The sequence below is a fragment of the Zalophus californianus genome, chromosome 9, assembly GCF_009762305.2.
Source record: "Zalophus californianus isolate mZalCal1 chromosome 9, mZalCal1.pri.v2, whole genome shotgun sequence".
Lineage (NCBI taxonomy): Eukaryota > Metazoa > Chordata > Mammalia > Carnivora > Otariidae > Zalophus > Zalophus californianus.
The window spans coordinates 69,087,267-69,110,320 of NC_045603.1; the positions used below are offsets into that span (position 1 = coordinate 69,087,267).

Here is a 23,054-nt window from a genome sequence, read left to right on the forward strand (position 1 = left end):
CTACGTGTCCTTATTCCAGCCTGACACCGCCCCCCACTCCGTGGATCCCTAGGTCTTCCAATGGCCTTGCTTTCCCTCCTTCTATCTGGAATCCAGCACAGCAACAGCAATCCTGCACAGTTAACCACCTCAGAACATTCTCCTACATTCTCCCACCTCCCCAACATGTACCCTTCCGACCTAGGTCTCCCAAGGAAAAATTATTAATACCCTTGTTAGTTCATCCTACCTCCCAAGTAGCGTAATACTTTAACCCAGTGAAACTATCTTTAAGAAATAATCTAGTTTTAGGAATTAATAAAGAAGAAAAGAAATCAAACCAGGGAAAACTTTTATTTGTCAGTGTCCTCTCAAATCACACTCCTCTCCCACTTAGGCCTGTTGACCCTTTATTTGAACAATAAACCATCTCTATCAATGTGGTTTTAAATGAATCAAGGGATCAAGCACTCCTCACTTCTATTGCGACTATATATTGTTTAACCAACTGTCAAGTTCCACGCTGGCTACTTCTATTTCATTCACCAGCCAAGTGGTTTCTCTCTGCACCACATGCTTGGAATCTGCCTGCTACAATTCCACTGGATGGTCACTTTCTTTTTTTTTTTTAGTTGTTTTTTTTTTTTTTTAAGATTTCATTTATTTGTCAGAGAGAGAGAGCGTGCACAAGCAGGGGGAGCGGCAAACAGAACAGGTAGAAGGAGAAGCAGACTCCCCGCTGAGCAGGGAGCCTGATGCGGGACTCGATCCCAGGATCCTGAGATCATGACCTGAGCTAAAGGCAGACGCTTAACTGACTGAGCCACCCAGGTGTCCCGGATAGTCACTTTCATAAGAAATTTCTACCTTTACCTCCAATAGGTGGGAAAGGAGAAGAGGAAATGGAGGCAATGACTGGACCTGGTGAGGAAAGGGTGCCTTCGCCTCTGATGATCCATTTATATCAAGCACAGTAAAAAGTATCCAGAAAGCTACCTGGTTAATAATAGCTTAATTACAATTCTCTAACCTGAGTTAGTTTTGTGAAGTCCTTGAGGTATACTTTTGCAGTGTTTGCATCCTCTGTCCTACGGGAACTGGAGCAGCCAGACAATCCTATCACACGGAAAGCTGCCGCTGATTGCCCTTTCGTGCTCACGGATGCACAACTTCCTGCACTGCAAACTAATGAAGGCACCTAATAAGGAGGTGCGGAAGGAAATGGCCCCGTGCCTGGCATTTCCACAGCCCTGGCTTCCTTTCCTGCTCCGGAAGAGAAAGCGGCAATGCAGCACAAGTTTTTTTGTAAAGGGCTACCGAGTTCACCAACTCTTAGACCTCAAATCTACCTGTGAAAAGGGTGTTCCTTGGGGATTATTTTAATGCTAAATATCAATCATTTCCCAGCTTGCCTTTCTGAACCTCTCATATCAAAAGCTTTGCTTTTTGCTCTCTCATTATTTTTCTCAAGCATTGGAATAATATGTTTCTCTCCCTTGAATTCTGCAGTTATTTCTTACTAAAATTATTTTACTTTTCAGAAAGGAATTGTGTGTTGACAACTCAAGAGGAAAAGAAAGGAATGTTCTGGCACTCGGTATACATTAGTTGAGAATGGAAGATGGTAATCAACATTTGAATAACGACCCTCATGAGTACTAAATACAGTCTTTTGAGAAGACAAAGCTTAAAATTACAGATATTCTAAGTAGCACTTAGCTACGTAAACGGCATTTGTTCAAGTAATTCCTCCAAAAGGAAGTCCTTATTTGAGAGTACAATACTTAAAATAATCAACTGTTGACAATATAATGTGTAATAAATACACATTTTCTTAACGTACTATCAACTATCAGGATAAATTTGAGGGTCATTTATACTATTCAGCTATTCAGATCCCAAATTAACACAAAAGAGGTTGTAACATACCACTAATGGAATACCATGTAATGGCATTCATACCATTACATTAAAGTAATGCTTTTCCTTCCTAAATGTATGATTAAATCTGTTTCTTCATATTCTGATACTCCTATATCACCATCACTATCTTGCCCACACTTTCCGGGACATCTGAATCTTTTCTATTTTGAAATGATAAAATCATATGCGTAGCTCAAACACAAAGAAAAGAATTTCGGACTAGACTTAAAGCTAAGACAACAGGAAACAAACAAGCATTTAGCTTTATTCAATTCATTAAATGGTAGAACACTGTTGAGTTACTTGGTATTTTATGGAAAACGGCCTTTGTGTTAAAATAAAACAAAAGAAAAAAATTATAGAATTTGTCTTCTCAAATTTCTGGATGTATTGAGAATGTTTTATTCAGAACTTCCTATCTACAACTAAAACAGACCTAGGTATACAGAAAATAGCAAACTCGTTAATATTTCTCACAATATCAACACAAGGAAAATCCCCTTTCAATATTCATTCTTCTTTTATAGATGTCTAGTTATCAGTCAAACCACTCTTTTTCTTTTTCTTTTGTTAATCACAGGCTTCTAAAAACATCATGATTTCTCTGCAGCTGAATATCTTGGGGGCACCAAACATGTATATGAAATGTGGCTTATAATTAAGTGTAGGTCCATTATCCAGTTTCTGTAATGCTGAAATCCAGACTCTCATCTTGGTAAACTGATTCCTTGGCAAAACCTGACCAAACCTGAATTCATTCACTTAGCAGCAAAACCTAACCCGAACTGATTTGAGGCTGTTTATAGTCTTTATTTATTTACACCACTTCATTTGAATACGTATATATCCAGCTGCAGTTATGCCAATGTGTTTGATAATGGAGTATTTCCTCGGCCCCCTAGGGCCAGCTACCAAACACAGGCACAAGCGCTGAATTCTGAAACATGTCTGATCTCAAGGTTTGGATAAGAAATGGTGTGCCTGGATTCAGTTCAGCTAACCTGTCCTGTGCTGTTCTGAGCACTATTCAAGGTAAAGGGTCCACTGCCAGTGTTTTCATTACCTCAACCCACCATTTCCTAAATGCATCATCTTCTCAAACTGCATTGTCCTAATGAATTCCTCTTTTATTTTTTAAAATAAAATAACCACTCCCTGAGTCACTCACACAATCTCCTAGTCACCTGTAACTTCACCCTAGTCTCACCACCTCAATCCCATCAATTGTTGAAGCTTCACAAGGTTCCACATGTGCCCATCCTGTCGCCCACTGTCCCACCCCCAGGCCAGAGTGGCCCGACTGGCTGCAAGAGGCTCCAGAAATACCTTCCTCCTTCCCTTTCTACTCCCCTCCCCTGCCCCTCTCCAATTCCCACTAGATCCTGCTTCATTCTGCTTCATGAGAACCTTGTCATCATCCGCCACTGGAAGAGATAAAGTCCAAAGGGTGAGACTGACACTTCCAGACCAAAGGAAGCAGTTAGAATTAACCCACCCTTCTGCTACATCTCCTGCTCCTTCCTCAAGCAGACTTTTCACTCCCTTCAAAATGAGCATGACTTCCTCCCCGTTTTTCCCGACTCCAAAAAAAGCTAAGTTGTTTTCATCTCTTTGGCTCACACCATCTACCCCATGACCTGAAATTTGAACTGAATTCTTTGCATCCTATCTGACTATTTTCATCCCCCTCACTCTTCAGCCTCAGCTTAGATCCCACACTGGCAGCAAAGCTTTCTTTCACCTTCCCGGCCCAACATGATCACTTTCTGGAATTCCCATAACTCTCACAGTCTGGACTATTCATTGGATACTTGATATGCACTTCCTTGTATTATCAAAGTAATTAATTTTTCATGCATATGTATCCTGTCTCTTTAACCAGATTTTAAACTCCTTGAGAGCAGAGACCATGTCTCATATTTTATGAATGAACTAATAAATACCCTTTTATAGTTTACAAGAAGAAGGCAACATTGGCAAATACAACAATGTAAAAGACAAAAGAGCATTAATTTATTTATTCATTCAAATTTAGCAAATATTGCTGTGTTCCAGGCATTGGTTCAGGCACCGAGGATTAAACAATAAGCAACACAACGTAAGCCCTGCCCTCGTGAGGCTTCTGGTATAGCTAGGAAACCAGACATTAGTGAAACAATTATACAAATAACTATATACACAAATATGTCTGTTTTTAAAAAGGAACTGTGCAATCCTAACACGTTCTGAATCATTTTCATATCCTATCCCTGACAACTCATCCTAAGTCAGCCTGCCCCCCTGCCCTCCATCCATGTTAAGAAAACTGCAACTAATAAAGGCTCTCTGCACAAGTTAGGAAACAAGAAGAAAATAGGGAAGACAAATAGCAAGAGCAGTTTGTTTAAGAAATACATTTGTCACAATCTTAATGGCCTAAGATTCATGCTTGTGTAAAGTTATCCAATCAGAAGGCACTTCTTAGATCACTCTGCACTTCACAGAATTACTTTCAGGGAATAAAAAAAAAAAAATCATAGAATTGCTTTTCTGCTTAAAAGTTACACTCTAAACTTTTATGAAAGTTTGCTTTAAGATACAAGAATGTGAAATCTATTTCTGCCTTTGCCACTCAGTGTCTCCCATACAAACCAAAGAAAAAAGAAATTCTTTACCAGAATTTAAGGCAAGGAAATTCCAAAATTTAGTGCAAAGAAAGATTCCCTTGTGAAACATGCAATTTCCATCATTTCTAATATCCAAAGGCATATATCACATTTCCTTTTTTGCCCAGGCTGCAAGGAAGCTCAAAACCAACCAGGTAACACCTCATGAAATCAAAACATATTTAACTCTCTCTCTTTTCTGGTTCAAGCATTACCTCCCCTTTGACACTCTTCCTGACTCCCTCCTGTCAGATGTTGTTTTCCCTCCAGTTCCCACTATGTCTACTTGCAACAAAGACTGTACAGCAGGGTACTCATTTTCTATTCCTATTGCATTAAACATATATGTTTTTGTAAATCATTTCAATTCCATTTTGGAATAAAAATGATTTCTTGATCAAGCTTATTTCTTTATATAAGTCTTATCATCAGAAATATAAGTCTTGTCATCAGAAATCTTTCGATTTTTCTATTCATGGGTTTCTCCAATGTATAATGTATAATTCTCCAAAAGCCTAGGATGCATTATACTTATTTTTTTTAAACAATGGAATCATCCACACAATTGGAAAAGAGAGGCACTGGGAGAGTATTCAAATGGAATTTGATTTTCAAAAATCCAAATGTAATATTCACCTCAACAAGATTCAGTGTTAAACCTACAGAAATTTTTATGAAATGTATCAGTTGTGATTTCCCATGTGTTCCTAAATTATTTTCTACATTTGGGAAATTTAGGATTTGTGATCAGTCTGAAACCATAAAAGTTTAGTGCTAATGTAGGAAAACCAACTCTCTCATGTTATTCCAGTCATACAGCAAAGGTGACATGGGGTAATTTAAAATGCATTTAATCAGGGCGCCTCAGTGGCTCAACTGGTTAAACAACTGTGTTCAGCTCAGATCAAGCTCCTGGAGTCCCAGGATCGAGTCCTACAGCATTGAACTCCCTGCTTAGCGGGAAGTCTGCTTCTCCCTCTGACCCACTCCCCTCCCATGCTCTCTCTCTCTCACAAATAAGTAAAATCTTTTTAAAAATGTATTTAATCATTTGTGTTCCCGATAACATGCAATTTCCAATTTGCAAGAGTCACCATTTTTGTTTGGGACAATTCCCATTACAAATTATAAATCATGAGGCAGTTTCATGCAGTTAATTCAAAAGCCACAAAATTTTAATATTTATGCCTCATAAAAATAAAATTAACCAACAAAGTAGATTAAATTATGTGCTCATAGATTTATCACTCTTCCTCATGCATGCTTTAATTGGGCAATAAGGTACCTTCCTTCCGGAGTCTACTAGGGAAGAGATTTTTCCATAATAAAATAAGTGAGGGAAGACTCACAAGTTAATGAAATAAAAGGGGCAATGAAGGAATAGTGGCATTCTGTTCAATATTTTTACTTGGCATTTCATCGGAGAATTAACAAAAAGGAAGCTGTTTAACTGATCCCACAAAATGATTCTGATTATTTTGTAAACCATTCCAATTTCCATAACAAGAATTTCTGTGCTTGCAATTAACAATCCCACCCCTCCCCACATACACACCACCACCACGTGGCATCACCACCACCCACCACAAGTTTGCACCTGCAAACTGCCTCTTAAAAAAATGAATTATGTATTAATGCTGGTTATTTAGGAACAAGGATGGAAACATTTATCACATTCCAGGCCAATAAGAACAATGTTTGTGCTGGCATTAAATTTTGGATTCTTTTCCATAATGCTGTATGGCTGTCAGCTCCCAAGCACCATGCTGTACATTCTTTGTTGCAAGTAGACACAGTGGGAGCTGGAGGGAAGACAACATCTGACAGGAGGGAGTCAGGAAAAGTGTCAAAAGGGAGGTAATGCTTGAACTTGGAGGTAAAGGAAAAAAGAGAAATCAACCAAGTTTAACAAGGAGGGGCTTGAGCATGATGCACAAGGAGGGGTGCATATGCAAAGACAGAGGCATGAGAGAACCCAGCAGGTGTGAGGACCTGCAAATAATTCTAAAAGTGTGGCTGGCATGTTAAGAGACCAGGTTTGAAGTCAGGCAGGAGTAGATCATCAAGAGCTTTGGATATCAATCAGAGTATAGATTTTATTTTGTAGGTAACAGAAGCCATCTAGCCATGTAGAAAAATTATTCCAGTAGCAAAAATCCAGAATTAACTGAAGAAGACAGAACTACTAGGAGCAAAAGATTACCATTTTGTGAATAAAGGAAGACATAATGGCCATGAAGGGAGATGAAGAGAGAGAGAGAAGAAGACAAGTTTGGAGTTCATTAGAAAATTCAATCCAGAATCCAGTTATCTTTCCACTTATCACCAAGATTTGCAAAAGATTTCATTCTCTAATACCCCATATAATTTTACAGATTTTTAGTAAGAAAAAAAGAAAATTGCCAAATAGAAGTGATAAAGCTAACTGTGTTATAGAATCTTTCCTATAGTAAGCAAAAAAAATAAGACATACTTTGGCACTATCTCAAAATAATTTGTACTCAACATACTACTTGAAATCCAGAGTGATTTTTTCAGGGCTGAATTATTTATACCAACAGGAGAATTAAAAACTAAGCCATTAATGAAATGTGATTTTAGTATAAAACATAAGATTTTATAATAAAATAACATTAAGTATAGAAATTACAGAACCAAATGATCTGCCCTTATTATTAATAATACCATGACTTTGACCATATGATTCTCAATCTCAATATAAGTAGATAACTTTTCTCCAAACTGGATATTTTGTCTAAAGTTTGCCTTACCTTTCTACACTGAGCAAATTTCCTGAATGGATCACAAACACATCCAGTCATTGCTTATAATAGACATCTAGCATTTTGTCGGCCAGCACTCCTGAACCATTTTTGGAAACTGACCCTCTCCCACTCAGCCCCCACCCTTAACCTCTCGCATCTTTATGAATGTCATGCACAACACCATGCTTGTTCAGTGTTTGGTGGATGGCCCGACTAACACCCAGTTCCTAGATACCCTCTCTGTCAAGACCTGTCTCAGCACTTTACTTCGGCACTCATAAAGGCCACACCGTAGTTGGGAATCACCACTGAAGAATGGCTATCCTTCATTACAACATGGCATCTCACCACATCCATAAATCCTTTCCCTTTTCTTAATTCCATTTCACCTGTGCAGTTTCACCCAATCTTCCAGTCCATGCCCGCTCCTCCCAGACCATCAATCTTCCTTACCTCCTTTCCATGCCCAGCCAGACCCCATTTTAATCAAAACAATAACTTTTTTATTAGAACCCTCCACTTCTTTTCCATCCTTTGTTTCCAATACAGCAAGCCTGGGCAGTCCCCACCCAGATGAATCACTCTCAAATTCTGTTCCAGGTGACTGAGCTCTCATAAAGAAAACTGCTTAGCAGTTCAGACCGATGTCATTCAATTTATAGTGGCTAACCCCAACAGCCCTCGGTGATCATCAGTAACCCTTTTATTTGTCCCTAGTCAGCTAGCATTTACACTCCAGAGGGTTGCTCTTCCAAACCTTAGCCACTTTCTTAAACCCCTTGCATCATCCAATCCTTCCACATATATCTTTAGCTCTTCCTTCTTCATAGTGAAATACAGATCATCAGATCACCATTTACCTCTCTACTCCTCCACCCCAAGGTACCTATTAGAATACAAACCTTTATCTCTTTCATGACAATTTCTGAGGAACCGGGGTCTCTCAACCTGTCCTCGCTAAGGCCACCATTTCCACCTGGGTGGCTCAGTCGTTAAGCGTCTGCCTTCGGCTCAGGTCATGATCCCGGGGTCCTGGGATCGAGCCCCACATCAGGATCCCTGCTCAGCCAGGAGCCTGCTTCTCCCTCTCCCACTCCCCCTGCTTGTGTTCCCTCTCTCACTGTGTCTCTCTCTGTCAAATAAATAAATAAAATCTTAAAAAATAATAAAAAATAAAAAATAAATTACCTTGAAAAAAAATCCTAAGTCATAAATGTATCCTAAGTCATAAATAAGGCAGAGAGGGGGCACCTGGGTGGCTCAGTTGGTTAAGCATCTGCCTTTGGCTCCTCAGGTCATGATCTCATGGTCCTAGGATGGAGCCCCTTGTCGCGTCGGGCTCCCTGCTCAGCAGGGAGTCTGCTGCTCCCTCTCCCTCTGCCCCACCCCACCACTCGTGTGCACGCTCTCTCTCTGCTTTCTCTCTCTCTCTCAAATAAATAAAATCTTAAAAAAAATAAAATTAAATTAAGTAGAGAAGCCTTTAGAGATCTCTCCATGTATTTATCTTCATTTCAATCTAGCTCTTTCCCCCAAATGACAAGTGGATAAATTAATCTCATTCCTCAACACCAGCACCACCACCACCACCAGCAACAAAATCTTTCCTTGGTCCTTCTTACATTTTTAGCTACTTCCCATCTCCTTTCATTTCCTCACCAAACTTCTTGAAACTATGTATATATATAAAAAATATAAAATATGTACATTTTATAAATTTATGTAATAGAAACAGATGACCATAGTTTGAGTAGAGATTGAGAAGAATATATAAGTAATACTATGTGTGTCTATCTATGTTTTTAATTTGTTTTTTCCTTAAACCATTGCCATCTGTTTCTAACCAAGCTTCTAGATTGAAAATACCCACACTGTGTCACCTATGATCTTATAATTACTAAATTCAATGTTTTATTACTAAGTTATCTTTCTAATTGGCCCAGCAGCATTTAAAACTTTCTTTCCCACCCCCCCACCCAGCATTTACCACCTCTTTACATATTATACATTAATTTGTTTAGTGTCTTTCTCCCTCCTGCAGGATGTCAGTTGTTATGAGGTCATAGACCCTGCTTTTTTTTAAAGGACTTTAAAAAAAAAAAAAGATTTTATTTATTTATTTGACACAGAAATAGAGAGAACAAGTAGGCAGAGTGGTAGGCAGAGGCAGAGGGAAAAGCTGACTCCCCGCTGAGCGGGGAGCCCAACGCAGGACTTGATCCCAGGACCCTGGGATCATGACCTGAGCCAAAGGCAGACGCTTAACCGACTGAGCCACCCAGGTGCCCCTAAAGGACTTTTTTTGGGGGGGGTCGCTTTTCGCATTTTATTGGCTCAGGGGAGGGGCCTCCTCCATGTCACTGGGGGTGCTCACAAGTTCTTCAGCCACTCCAAGCTTGGGCCCTGGGGGTCCTGGGGGTGGCTGGGCACATCGGGCATGTTCCCATCATTTCGGCGGGGCACTGGATAGTTGTAGGGCGTGGCCTGGTTGATCATGGTGGCATATTTGGTGAAGGGGCTGAGGGTGGGCAGAATTAGAGCGAGGCCCCCGATGGTGAAGGATATGACCGGCACCTGCTCCTTGGCCCAGGCATCCTTGAGGGAGGTGGCAAGTCTCCCGGCCATCTTGGTCGCAGCGGCCTAAAGGACTTTTTTTTTTTAAGATTTATTTATTTGTCAGAGAGAGAGAAAGAGAGCACAAGCAGGGGGAGCAGCAGGCAGAGGGAGAAGCAGGCTCCCCACTGAGCAAGGAGCCCAATGCGGACTGGATCCCAAGATCCCGGGATCATGACCTGAGCCGAAGGCAGTCGCTTAACCAACTGAATCACCCAGGCATCCCTAGTCCCTGGTTTTTGATTCACTCTCTAGAATAGTTCCTGGCATATAATAAGTGATCAATGAATATTTGTTGGGTAAATATCACCCATGTCCTGACAAAATCAATTAGGCGAAAGGTGGAAAACACACTCAACCTGGGTCAACATCAGTCTCTTCTCCGAGAGTCAAAACTTTGGGACCAAGAGCGTCAAGCCAGTCTCTCTGAGCAGATGTAAACTGATCTTCAGTGTGAACAGAGAATAAAACAGATATGTTAGAGAAATTGGGACAAAGAAGATCCTGATAGAATTCAAGTCCCAGGTTCCATTTATCCCAATTATCAAAATGAATTCTATCCTTGGTCTCTGTGAAATATCCCAGTATCCTAGTAAATTACCTTTTTAGCTTAAACTAATAGTGTCTTTGTCTATTGCATACTACCAACGGATTCTGCACTAATCATTCTGTGGTTGAATAGGCTCAAAATAAACATCCTAAAGCCAATGTTCAAAAAAAAGGAGGGTAAAAAGTTAGAGTTACCACTCTAATTCCCAGAATGTACAACATACATAAATATACGAACCGTGGTTAAATTACTTTAACGAAAATATGGTGTGACATGAAGGCAAACTCTTTATGATAATATAGGGAAAAGAACTATTTTCGTGTCTTCTCTAAATAAGATTACACACATTAATTTTAGGTCTAAAGCCATTTTTTGAAAATAAGTTTAGTGCTAATTTTACCTCATTAATTTTCCTTAGGCCATAGAAAAGTACACCATTGAACAGAGACTAGTGGAAGAACCTAGCTCCAACAGTGCGAAGCAAATTAAGGCTGGAGGGCAAATTAAAATGCATCCTAAATTGGCATTTAGAAATATCAGAGCTCTATCTTAAAGAACAGAGTTCAATAATTATAAACATTACATTTCATGGGTACTTACCAAACAAACGTTGATGGAACAGAAATTTGCCAGCTATTAGTCCTATGAGAATGGCCAGTAGCCATAGAAGCACCTTCAGAATCCTCCAGCCAACTTCTCTAGGGTATTTATTTGTTACAAACGAAAAACAGTTTCCAACAACAATAACATTGGCTTCTGTTTGGCTATGAGAAACTGGGTCCTCCGCAAATATTAAGAAGTTAAAGAAGATCACCAAGTAAGCCACAATCATGCGAGACCAGGGATGCTGGAAATAATAACGAAAGTCTTTACCCATCCTTCAAAACTTCAATTCTGTTGTTGACCTGTAGAAGAAAAGATACACAGGGTAAGAGCAGAAAAACAAATAGTCTTCCTCCACCTATTATCTGTTCAGATTTACAACAGCTCAAGAAAGAGGTATTTAGAAAAGATTTTACCTGCACCTACTTATGGCACCAAGACAAGTCTGAGATCGAGGAAAGTAAATTTGTCTTTCAACACCATCCAGTCATACCTCTGACCACATGGAGAAGGAGAACAAAAGAGCAGGGGCAGAAGGGAGATGAGAAGGGAAATGCAAATGGGGTAGAAGGAGAACAAAAGAGCAGGGGCAGAAGGGAGATGAGAAGGGAAATGCAAACACTGTCCAAAATCGGGGTAATGACTGAGATGACCTGTAGAGGTCACCTCCGAAGGAAATGCAGAGCAAAAGGCAACACAATACTTTTCCTCTTTTAGATAACTATTTTTCGGTTACAATCATAATAGAGAGTCACTTAAAAATGAAAGCAATGTAGGAGTAAACTGAGCACATATTAACAAAAAATAAACATCCTCCTCTGCGCATACCCTTCTCCTCAGAGTTAGGATCCCCTAATAATTTGGTGGATATACTCTCAGACCATCTTCTATACATCGTGTATGGACTTTTATAAAAATGTTCATAGTCTAATTGTCAAGTAGCCTCAACATAGATTAAGTTTTAGGAAATAGCTAAGTCTATGGTACAGTAGTTACTTACATGCAGGAGCGATTGGACAATTCTGCTTGTGTGAAGTAAGGAAAAGGGGAAGATTTCACAGAGAAGGACATACTCAAATTCAGGGTTGAAGGATTAGTAGGAATTTTTTTCCCCCAGTGAAGAAGGGAAGAATGCTCAGTCTTGGCATTTGGAAAGGCACAGAGGCATTGCAAAATACATTAATATGCCTCCAGCTGTGGGTCTTAACCTGGATGTACATTCAGAGTACAGAGCTTTTTTAAAATGCTGATGTCCAGACCCACCTCCAAAGTCTTGCTCAGCTCCTCTTTCCTCTTTGGAAGCCAGCCTTCCTACCAAGAACACAAGCCTGCGTGAGGTCCACCAAACCTGTGACTGGTTGTTATTAAGTCTATCCAATTCTGACATTCAGTTTTGGTGAACCCATTTGGTACTCAGACGAAGCTATATCTCTTTGTTTGCAGCCACAAAGCTGAATAAAAGCTGAGATTTAAAAAAGAACAATAAAGGTGGTAATTGCATTGACATCTGCCAATTCTTTTTTCTTCTTTCTCAATTTGTTTAGAACTAGGAGGGAAAAAAAGGACCCTTACATAGCCTAAAGCATGTGACATCCAGGTTCTGTGTTGGATGTCTACATGAATCATTATCTCATTTTCACCATAACAACCCTCTGAAATACTATCATTATCATTCCCATCATTTTATTGCACAGGGAGGGAACTGAGGCTCACACAGATTATGTAACTTGCCCAAAGTCAGTCAGCAGGAGAGCTCTGATCTGAGCTTCTGAAGTCAGCCAGCCCAGTCAACTCCAGGAATTTTCCCTGCCTTAGAAGGCAGACCCAGGGCCCAGCCCCAGGGATGTCATCCTTTGCCTGCTTTCTACGCACATATTCTTCTCTAGAGATGATTATATTAACTCTACACTGTATACTTCTATAACCCAGGGAAGAAATATGTAAGTGAAAGAACCCTTCACCAATCCCAAGCACTTTGAGAAACTGATAAATTTCCCATTGATAAATATTCTCATTTTACACATGGCTAAAAGCACAAAGATCAAGCCACAAGCCTGAAGTAACTCTAAGTCAATGGAAGACCTGAGAATGGGCTCCAAGGCTCCCAAGTCCCTGTCCAATAGTCTAGGGTGATGAATATCAATTAAACCCACAATCTAAGTTAATGAAGACTTGTCCTCACTATTTTAGAAAAGCAATGTAAACACACAAAATGACGGGCAGTGTAATTCAGCAAAATGAAGAGTCGCTGTGCCTTGGATTCATAAACCTTCTAAGAAATTTCAAGTCCCTTGTGATCTTTGTGAATACTCTGAAATATCTGTCCCCAGAGGCTGTAGCTCAGATAGCTTAGGAATGGTGACTTTAGAAAGATTTTTTTTCCTAATGTGAGGTTCAGTACCTAATACAGCAGTAGTTGGTTCTCACACCAAAGATAGCAAAGTGGTGAAGAACAAAAATGAGCATCATGCAAATTTTCATGATATTCAGTATACAAGGATGCCAGAATGGGTTGTCAATTTGGTTTCATGCAACATTTTTAGAAATGTCTAAAGACCACTACCACAACAGAATACACAGAAATCACCTGAAGGCCAATGAGTCTTGAAGCAAGGAATCATTTCTAGATGCCTATGAGAATAGGATAGGAGTATCATTTAAGAAGTTAATAGGTTTCAGGGTGCCTGGGTGGTTAAGTGCCTGACTCTTGATTTCAGCTCAGGTCAAGATCTCAGAGTGGTGAGATCGAGCCCCCTCCCAGCTCTCCCGCCACCCCCCACCTGGCCCCAGTTGAGATGTGCGGTCAGCCCAGAGTCTGCTTAAGATTCTCTCTCTCCCTCTGGCCCCCTCCCCAAGTGCACTCTCTCTCTCCCCAAAAAAAAAAGAAAGAAAGAAAAAGAAAAAGTTAACAGGTTTCTATGTTGCTTCTCTTACAAGTGGGCAATTCTGGCTCGACTGCCCCACCGCCTCCCTTCCCCCCACCCACACTCAAGCAAGGCGGCAGGATTTAGAACATTGAATATATAAGGCCTTGTTTTTTTAATAAATGCTTTGTGGAGGGATAGCATATACTTATTTTACTATTGTTATTTTTAACTTTAGAATTTTGTTTTGTGGGCTATGTAATGTCCACGCACCCAAACTGATTTAGGACATTCAAAAAATTTTGGAGACAGCTGTTCGTCTTCGGTATTCATATTTTTCAAGAGAGACAACTACAGTGTTGAGCAACAATCCTGCCCTTGTATAGATCTGAATTCCCACAGGAATCTAAGAATGCTGCCATCACCCCCATGTTGCTGCTTACTTAATTCACGTATCCGGTAAGTGGAAGAACCAGCATTTGAATCCAAATTCATTCCTAGCCCTTGATCTCTCTAATGTATCACAAAGCTAGAAATGTTTCTTCCAATAAAACCTTTCCCATCGGGTTTATAGCCTATTCTTTATTTCTACTAACAGATTCAGTGACTTAGATACTAGCTGAATTATTGGTCTTTCTATTTTATGCTACATGTGGCTGATATTTATTCTTGCTTCATATACCAAAGTTGCAGGGGTATCTTCCAGGGGGTCCCAAATTTCAAAACCCACATAATAACTTGAATAAAACTTCTACATATCCCCACTTCCTGATTTCACCCACAAAGTCACCCAAAGCCTGCCTACTCATCTCAGCCTTCAGTACCAGGGATCCAGAGCGCCAAAACTGTTTTCACCTCTGTAGTTCACATGAAGCAATATGATCATTCAGTGACTCTCATGTTAATAATCCAGGATTGAGCTTGTTCAAATGGACTATGCACAGTGGACATAGTCTGCAAACCCTTTTAATTTTTTTAAATTCAATTCTGCCACCCTAGCTGAGTTTTTATCTTAAATAAATGTGATTTCTCTTAGTGCTTAGTATATGACAGTAAAATTATGGGCTTATGTGTATGTCTCCTTCACTAGGCCATAAGGTGCTCAGGGAAGGGCTGTTCACTTCCGGGCCACAGCACAGGGCCAGGCTCAAAGTGGGCAATCAATGAACATCTACTGGACGCGGTGAGTGCTACACTTAGAAAGAAAAGCCTCCTTGTTGTTCAGGTGAGATGAGAAGGCAGAGCAACCTGCCATTAGCTTCCACTAACAGAGGAAAGGAGAAAAGCACTGAGACCCCAAAACAACCACACTGGCTCAGCCAGCAGCCGCGATGTGCTCCCACCCGACATCTCATTTCAGCATACCTTCTGCGTTATCACCATTATCACTAGAGCTAACATCTATTGAGTATTTACCACATACCAGACACTATGCTCAGGAGCTTTTCAAATTGTATGAAATTGCAAAGCAGCCCAATGAAGAAAATACTCTTATTTTACCAATTGTGAAACTGAGACCTGGGGCTTAGTAACTTGTACCGAATAACAAAAGTTGTCTGTGCCAGGGCCAGGATTCAAATCCAAGCCATCAAGCTTTAACACTCTATACCACACCTTCCCACATGTAGACAAATTCCAAAATCTTGCCCGTTAACATGTTGGTTAGAAAGTTCCTGAGAATAAAGCTGTCTGATATAAAAGATTCGCAGTGCTTGAGGATGAACGAGTCTACTAATACTATTCCAGTGGACCTTGCAAGCATGATTAGAAAGAACTGGTCATGTGACTGATGACAGGATTGCTTGAGTTTTGTTCTTCTCTGAGCATCAGCGTAAGTAGTTGAGTTGATCTGATTGTTCTTATGCAATGCGTTACTGATGCTCACTCTGTGATTTTCCAACTATGCCTTCAAAGAGCACTGCATCTGAGAGCTAGATTAATCTACCCATCCACTTCGCTCTTGTAAGTAATGACATCATTATGTAGATGTTGCTACCAATATCTTGGAAGCCTCTGCTTTTCCACATTAGAGCAGTGATTGAAGAAGGTGGTAATGACAGGCTGGAACTTTACACAAATCCACAGGCCATCAGTCATGGTTTCTAACTCTAGAAGGACTAATATTTATAGTAGATATTAGGAATCCCACACATTTTACTACAAGTCTTGCATGTCAGCTGATACAAAAGGCTCAGAATGGACAGGAATGCAAAGGAAGAAGGAAAAAGAGGTAAGGATACTCCAGTCGGGAGGACACTGAGCAAAGACAAAGGAGAGACCTTCTGGTAGGGAGGTGCGTCTGCAGTTCTGGGTGGCTGGCACACAGAGCCTTTGAGGTATCTTGAGAGAGGTCACGATAATTTGAGGCCAATTCAAGGAAGATCATGCAAAAGTGTTGTTCTGTATTTTCCTGAATAGAGAATAGAGAATGAAAAGTTTCAGAACTGAAGAGTGATAGAACCAATTGGAACAGAGTTTGGGAAAGATTTCTCTGTCAGCTTAGAAAATGAAAAATTGGCATGGGGCATAATGAACGTGGGGAAACTAAGTTTATAGGCAACTTCAACAGTTTAAGTAAAAGATAATCAGGTCCTAGGCTCCAGCAACATAGATGCCCTAATAAGTGTTGTAAGAATTTAACTGAAGCAGAGGACCCTCCCTGCCTTCATTACTTATGAGGGCCTTTACAAATAAAAGAAAACATTGAAGGCTTTCAGGAAGGTGAATTCCATTTTTCTCAGCAGGGACCCTGGCTCAGGCAACAGTTCTCACATAATGGCAAACAGGATCAAGATGGAGTATATCACCTCATTTTTAAAAATTTATGGATGCATATGGAAAAGTCCTTGATGAACTAATACGCTATGCAAAAGACACTATCACTAGCCAAGCAGAGCATGCTGAATGCACAGTTCTGCTAATGTAGGTCTCAACATCTAGTAAGACCTAACCAGTTACCACAAACAGATCATTCCCATTGTGGAGTACTATCCTAAGATAAAAAAATAATCTCTCCAAATTTTTTGAAGCTCCTTAGTATTTATGTCTGAAAATTCACCTGTAACCTCTGTTAGCTCTTATTTAAAGTGTTTTTTAAAGATGACTATGCCAAGTGTATGGACTTTATTTCAAGCATCTTGAATCCAATTTTTTGAAAAAGAACTTTTAAAATTCTTCCTGTACTTCACTTTTTGTGGGATGCACTTTGCGATGCATACAGCTGTACTTTGGGCAGTTTTGGGCTGTATTTGCACAAGACAAAGTTAAAGGCTATTTTCTTCAATTACCTAGTTCTACTATAGTATTATACACTATATGTAAAGTTCTTTGCAGTTCACAGAATACTTCTTACAATCATTTCATTTAATCCCAAGGATAATCACTTTTAATTTTTTTAAAAGATTTTATTTGAGAGAGAGAGAGAGAATGAGCAGTGGGTAGGGGCAGAGGGAGAGAGAGAAAGAGAGAAGCAGACTCCCTCCTGAGCAGGAAGCCTGATGTGGGGCTTGATCCCAGGACCCAGAGATCATGACCTGAGCCAAAGGCAGACACTTAACCGACTGAGCCACCCAGGCACTTGGGATAACTGCTTTTAAAATTGAAGGTCAAAAGGGCAGACACAGCTTTCAACTGTTTAATATTATTTCCTTAAAAGATAAATAAAGATAGCCGCCTATATTTATATCACATTTTACTTCTTAGTGTTTTTAGTGGGCAAAATCACACCATTAGAATGATATTAGAAATGACCTCACTGATATGAGGAATTCTTAATCTCAGGAAACAAACTGAGGGTTGCTGGGGTGGTGGGGGGGTGGGAGGGATGGGGTGGCTGGGTGATAGACACTGGGGAGGGTATGTGCTATGGTGAGCGCTGTGAATTGTGCAAGACTGTTGAATCACAGATCTGTACCTCTGAAACAAATAATGCAACATATGTTAAGAAAAAAAAAAGAAGAAGATAGCAGGCGGGGAAGAATGTAGGGGAGTAAGTCAGAGGGGGAGACGAACCATGAGAGACAATGGACTCTGAAAAACAAACTGAGGGTTCTAGAGGGGAGGGGGGTGGAGGGATGGGTTAGCCTGGTGATGGGTATTAAAGAGGGCACGTTCTGCGTGGAGCACTGGGTGTTATATGCAAACAATGAATCATGGAACACTACATCAAAAACTAATGATGTAATGTATGGTGATTAACAAAACAATAAAAAAATTTTAAAAAAAGAATGATATTAGAATGATTCAAAGGAATCTGGAACATCTGTTTTTCAGAAGGCAGCCTAGTGTAGTGGGAGGAATATGGTCCAGTTCTACCTGACTGTGCCTTACCAGCTCTGTGATCTTGGGCAAAACCTTCCTCTCTGAGATTCCATTTCTTCACCGGTAAAATCCCAATAAAAGTACTTCCCTCAGAGCACTGTAGTGAAGACTGGAGGAGATTTCATTGTAAAGTGCCTGCTCACTTCCAGGTACTTCCTACCACGAAGGCCATTTAAAATACAACTGAGTCATGGTCATTCCCACTAAAAATGAGCATGAAGGGGCGCCTGGGTGGCTCAGTCATTAAGCACGTCTGCCTTTGGCTCAGGTCATGATCCCGAGATCCTGGGATCTAGCCCCGCATCGGGCTCCCTGCTCTGCGGGAAGCCTGTTTCTCCCTCTCCCACTCCCCCTGCTTGTGTTCCCTCTCTCGCTGTGTCTCCCTCTCTCTGTCAAATAAATAAATAAAATCTTAAAAAAAATGAGCATGAAAGTAATATCAACTATACATTACATTGACTGGAAGATTTTATATGTTATTCTCAGAGTTAAAGGATTTTTAATACAACTGTACAAGATAAAGGATGAATGTTGTCCTTATTTTACAAATATTGAAAATAAGGCTCAGAAAGCTTAAGCTACCTATCTAAATTCATATTTAGAAAGTGATGAATTCCAGATTTGTTAATTCCATGATAACATTCATCATTCATTTGTTCAATATTTACCAACTGCTTATTTGTGCCAGGCACCGGTTTACGCATGAGGGTTACTAACAGACAACACCCTTGTTGTTTGCATCTTATCGTCTCATTGAGGGAAAGAGACATTAAGCAGAAAAAAAACCAGGACCAATAATATTTTAGAAAAGTATAAGTTGATGGAGAAAGTTAATAGGGAATGTCAGGAGGGACGTAAGTTGGAAGAGGCCCCACTATAAGGGGACATTTGAAAAGAGACCCTGAAAGAAGGGAGGGAGGCAAGCAGATATCTGGGAAACAGAGATCCAGACACAGAGAACAAAACCTTGCAAAGACCTGTGCTGAGTGCATGATCAGTGAATTTAAGGAATAGCAAAGAAATTATTATGACTGGATATGGGCGGGTGCAGACCTCAACAGGTCTGCAAGGGAGCATCCCATTGTCATGTGGCCTGCCAGGATCTGGCCTTAAGGCCATCATGTGCATGTGGGCTTTCACCCCATGTGAGATGGGAAGCAGGAGAGTGGCCTGTGTGGCTTACAGGTTAGAGGGGCTACTCTGTCTAATGGTTGGAAATGTATGAACTTCTAGAAAGATTTAAAAGAGCTGAGGGGCACCTGGGTGGTTCAGTTGGTTAAGTGTCTGCTTTCGGCTCAGGTCATGATCCCAGGGTCCTGGGATAGAGCCCCATGTCTTTGAGCAGGGAGCCTGCTTCTCCCTCCCCTGTGCCTAGCCCCCCTGCTTGTGCACTCTCTCTCTGACAAATAAATAAATAAAATCTTTTAAATACATAAATACATAAATAAAGGAGGAGCTGACAAGAGTTACGTGATGGAGTGGGTGTGGACATGGCCTGGCAAAAGCCAGAATGGACCTGCCATTTCCTGAGATGGACACCATTGAAGCGGACATGGACAACACAATAAAAATTAACATTTTTTTAGTGCTTTTTATGGGTCGGGCAAGCGCTTTTCATTCAGTACCTCAATTAGTCCTTATACCAACCCTTTGGACTTACCAATGAAGAAATAGAGACTCAGAAAGGTTATAATCTGCCCAAAGTCACAGCTGCCAACTGGCAGAAACAGCAGAAGTATCTCTGTATGACCCCAAAGTCAATACTCTTAATAACTACTATCTTCCCTACACTGAGAACTATAAAATACACAATAAAGTTCCAATGGGAAGGAAGTAGGAGCATGAGGAAGCAGTTAAGTACTATGTGATGACTTGCACCTGGTAGGCACTCAACAAATACTTGCTGATGAATTAATAAATGTAAAAAAAAATGTATGGATCATGGTTGGATAACAGGCCAGCTCTGGATAAGGAAAAAAAAAACAAAACACTGAAGATTCCATTCCAGAGAGAACAGACTCTGGATAATGGAATATTCAAGTCTGTAAAAGGAGAAATGGCAGAAAGATGGAGAAACGAAATATATATTTGCCTGGACCAGCCCTGAGGTAAGGATTAGTCTTGGTATATTATCTTGAAATGTTAGGTGAAAAGGCAGGCATGAGGAGGTAACATAGAGCATTTTACATAATGTGAATGCTTAATACAGGTTTTAAAAATACAAATAACAATAATAACAGAAATAAAGTAGGAACTTTTTGCTTTTAGTCCAATACAAGAGACCACACAGCCTTTTAAATAAAAAGCAACCTTTTAAGTCAATCAATGAAACCACCATAAGTGGTTTTGCGTAGATACCAGGATGCTATTTGTGGTACCCTTGCAAAATTAGAGGATTGCATCTATAAATCACTTCCCAGATTCTCTCTTCACATTGTTTCAACCTTTAAGTGATTTTCTTCCCTCTTTCTTAACCTGCAGTCTTTGGGATAACAAAATACTAAACCATGCAAGTTTTTAAAAACAGAGAAGCTGAAGCAAAGTTAGGTCTGGGGTTCTCTCCTAACAAAGACATTAGTTAACTTTTCATTAAAATGGCAAAGTATTTACGAGTCCTTTCATGTTATAAAGTTGAAAAATATTCACCAATGAATTCTTTACAAATATTTAGACCTCATTTTCAGTGATAGCTGTTTATGATAAAGAATCTCAACACACACCAAAGAAAGTAACAGTGAATGAATAAAATAAAATTCATTCATATCTGAAATTATTTTTTTAAGTGGTTGGCAGTTTAACGGGGCAAATTCAATAAAACAGACAAGTATTGGTTTCTGAACACAAGGATCAGATGGAGGTGGAATGGGGGTGGGGATAAATACCTGAGCCAAAATTTCAAAATCCATAATTACTTTAAAACTACTCAGATCGAGGGGACAAGGGGTGTTAGAAAGTATGGCATGGCAAAAAATTCAATACTTTACAACAAAAATAGTTTTTACAGAGCTTCTACTACTCTTTATATTCAATAAATTGGAAGAACTTTTTTCTTCCCAGAAGTCCTTCTATGGATTTCAAACAATTTATCATTTATAACTAGGGGTAAATGCATTTATTCAACATACTTTCTTTTGGTTCATTATACACACAAATACTAAAATAAGCATGTGATGTTTACAACCATCTTACACACACACACACACACACACACACACACAGAGTTCATTGTTCCACAGAGGGTAGAATGAATAATGGCAGCCCAATGTTACCACATGGGTCTAACACACTTGTGGGCCTATGGCATTTTCAAAAATAGGAATCGACAAATAGCTTTGTTTAGTCACGATAAAGTTAGTAAACACTTAAGTTTTCTTTTTGGGTTTTTTGTTTTTAAGGAGAACACCCCTGAACGGCAACCTGTTAATTTAATTAACGAACAATACGTGGGGCTTCTTACAGTGTTCCCATCCCAGGAATCAGTCAAGCGAGGAAAGTTCAAGGTCTGTCCTGGCGACGTCCCTCACCACCCTCGGAGCCCCGGAGTTTGAGGGTTCCTCACCGCCAGCCTTCCACCTAGGAGTCTCGACGGCCTTTTCGCAGAAGGGCCCGTGCGTCCGTCCCCCTCCTTCTTGACACTTTACCCTGCCTCGCTCGCTGCATGCCACCCTCGGGAACCGAGGCGAGGCGCGGGGGTACCTAGGGGCCGGGGGCCGCGGCCGCTTCCGCACTCGCGGGCAGGGACGAGGAGGCAGCCGGGCTCGCAGGGCTCCGCTGCGGCTGGACCGAGCGGCGGGGGAGGCGCGCCCAGCGCCGGGGCCCGCGTACTCACCGGATGGGGCCGCGCGGGCGCGGGGTGTCTGCAACACCGGAGACCCGGGCGAGCACAGCCCTCCGCCGCGCCGGCGGCCTCGCTTGGAAGCGCGGCGAGACGGGCTGGCAGCGTCGCTGCCGCCGCTGCTGTCACCGAGCTATAAATACCGGCTCGGCCCACACTCGCCGCCGCCTACGCCGGGCGCCCTCCGCAAAGTCCGCCGGCCGCGGACCCGGCAGCCGGAGCGCAAGGGCGACGGCGCCGCGCAGGTGACCGCGATGGCTCCAGCTGTTCGGCAGCCTCCGCAGCTGGAGGCATGGCCTCCCGCCGCCCCCGCCCTCCCGCTCCCTCCCCTCCCCTTCCTCCCCTCCCTCCTGCGCAGCGGGCCGACTCCTGCCCGCGGGCCGCGCGCGCCGCGCCGAGCCCGCCCCGGCCGGGCCCGCCTCTGCAGAGCCGGCGGCTGCAGGCGGGGGACCACTTGGGAAGCGGCGGAGGTAGGGGCGGGGGAGGTGGAGTGGGGGCCGGAGGGGGGCGGGAGGGCGCGGTCCGGCTACAGGCTCTTCTGTCAGCAGCAGTCCCTTCGTCCTGGGGGAATCCGCAGACTTCTTGTAAAATCCACCATCCTGCAGGGGACCAATGAGGTTCCCCGGTAGAATAGCCTCAAAAGAACTGCAAACTTTCTAATGCAGTCTCAGGTCATAGAGCATCCTTTCTGCTTTTATCAGTCGGTGGTGTGGAGGTGGGGTGGGAAGGGACCGCCCGCGAGGACTGAAGCCTTACACTTACTTTCCAGCCTCCCCGGTCTGACACACACACACCCACGCAAATATAGTCACATTTGCACACATATCTGTAAGCACGCACACATTCATACACACTTAGAAATGGACAAATATATGTACACATGCATATATATCCATACACACATATATAAGCCCACACATACACACGTTTATGCACACATATACCAGAAGCACACAC

At 41.5% G+C, this 23,054-nt stretch overlaps 2 protein-coding genes across 7 annotated transcripts in view; both read right to left on the reverse strand.

Annotated features, from left to right (window-relative positions):
* TMEM117 (transmembrane protein 117) overlaps positions 1 to 22,351 on the reverse strand; it is a 472,857-nt gene extending 450,506 nt beyond the window's left edge. For 2 of the 6 annotated variants that reach the window (XM_027595076.1, XM_027595072.1), the window contains exons 1-2: positions 22,092 to 22,351; positions 11,076 to 11,380 (exon numbers count right to left, since the gene is read on the reverse strand). In XM_027595076.1, the coding sequence (XP_027450877.1) occupies positions 11,076 to 11,352 (277 nt within the window). In that variant the 5' untranslated portion in view covers positions 11,353 to 11,380; positions 22,092 to 22,351. Of the gene's footprint in view, positions 1 to 11,075; positions 11,381 to 16,221; positions 16,353 to 21,719; positions 21,929 to 22,091 lie in introns of those variants that run through there. The other 4 variants (XM_027595078.2, XM_027595077.2, XM_027595073.1 and 1 more) reach the window with 3 other exon arrangements.
* On the reverse strand, positions 9,633 to 9,937 carry LOC113922790 (NADH dehydrogenase [ubiquinone] 1 alpha subcomplex subunit 3-like). The gene has a single exon (XM_035721851.1). It carries the CDS (start codon positions 9,935 to 9,937, stop codon positions 9,683 to 9,685), a length of 255 nt encoding a protein of 84 aa, XP_035577744.1. The 3' UTR covers positions 9,633 to 9,682.
* Positions 22,352 to 23,054: the final 703 nt, after the last annotated feature.

Coding starts and splice junctions, on each gene's coding strand:
- LOC113922790 (XM_035721851.1), bottom strand. CDS start 9,937: ATGGCCGGGAGACTTGCCACCTCCCTCAAGGATGCCTGGGCCAAGGAG.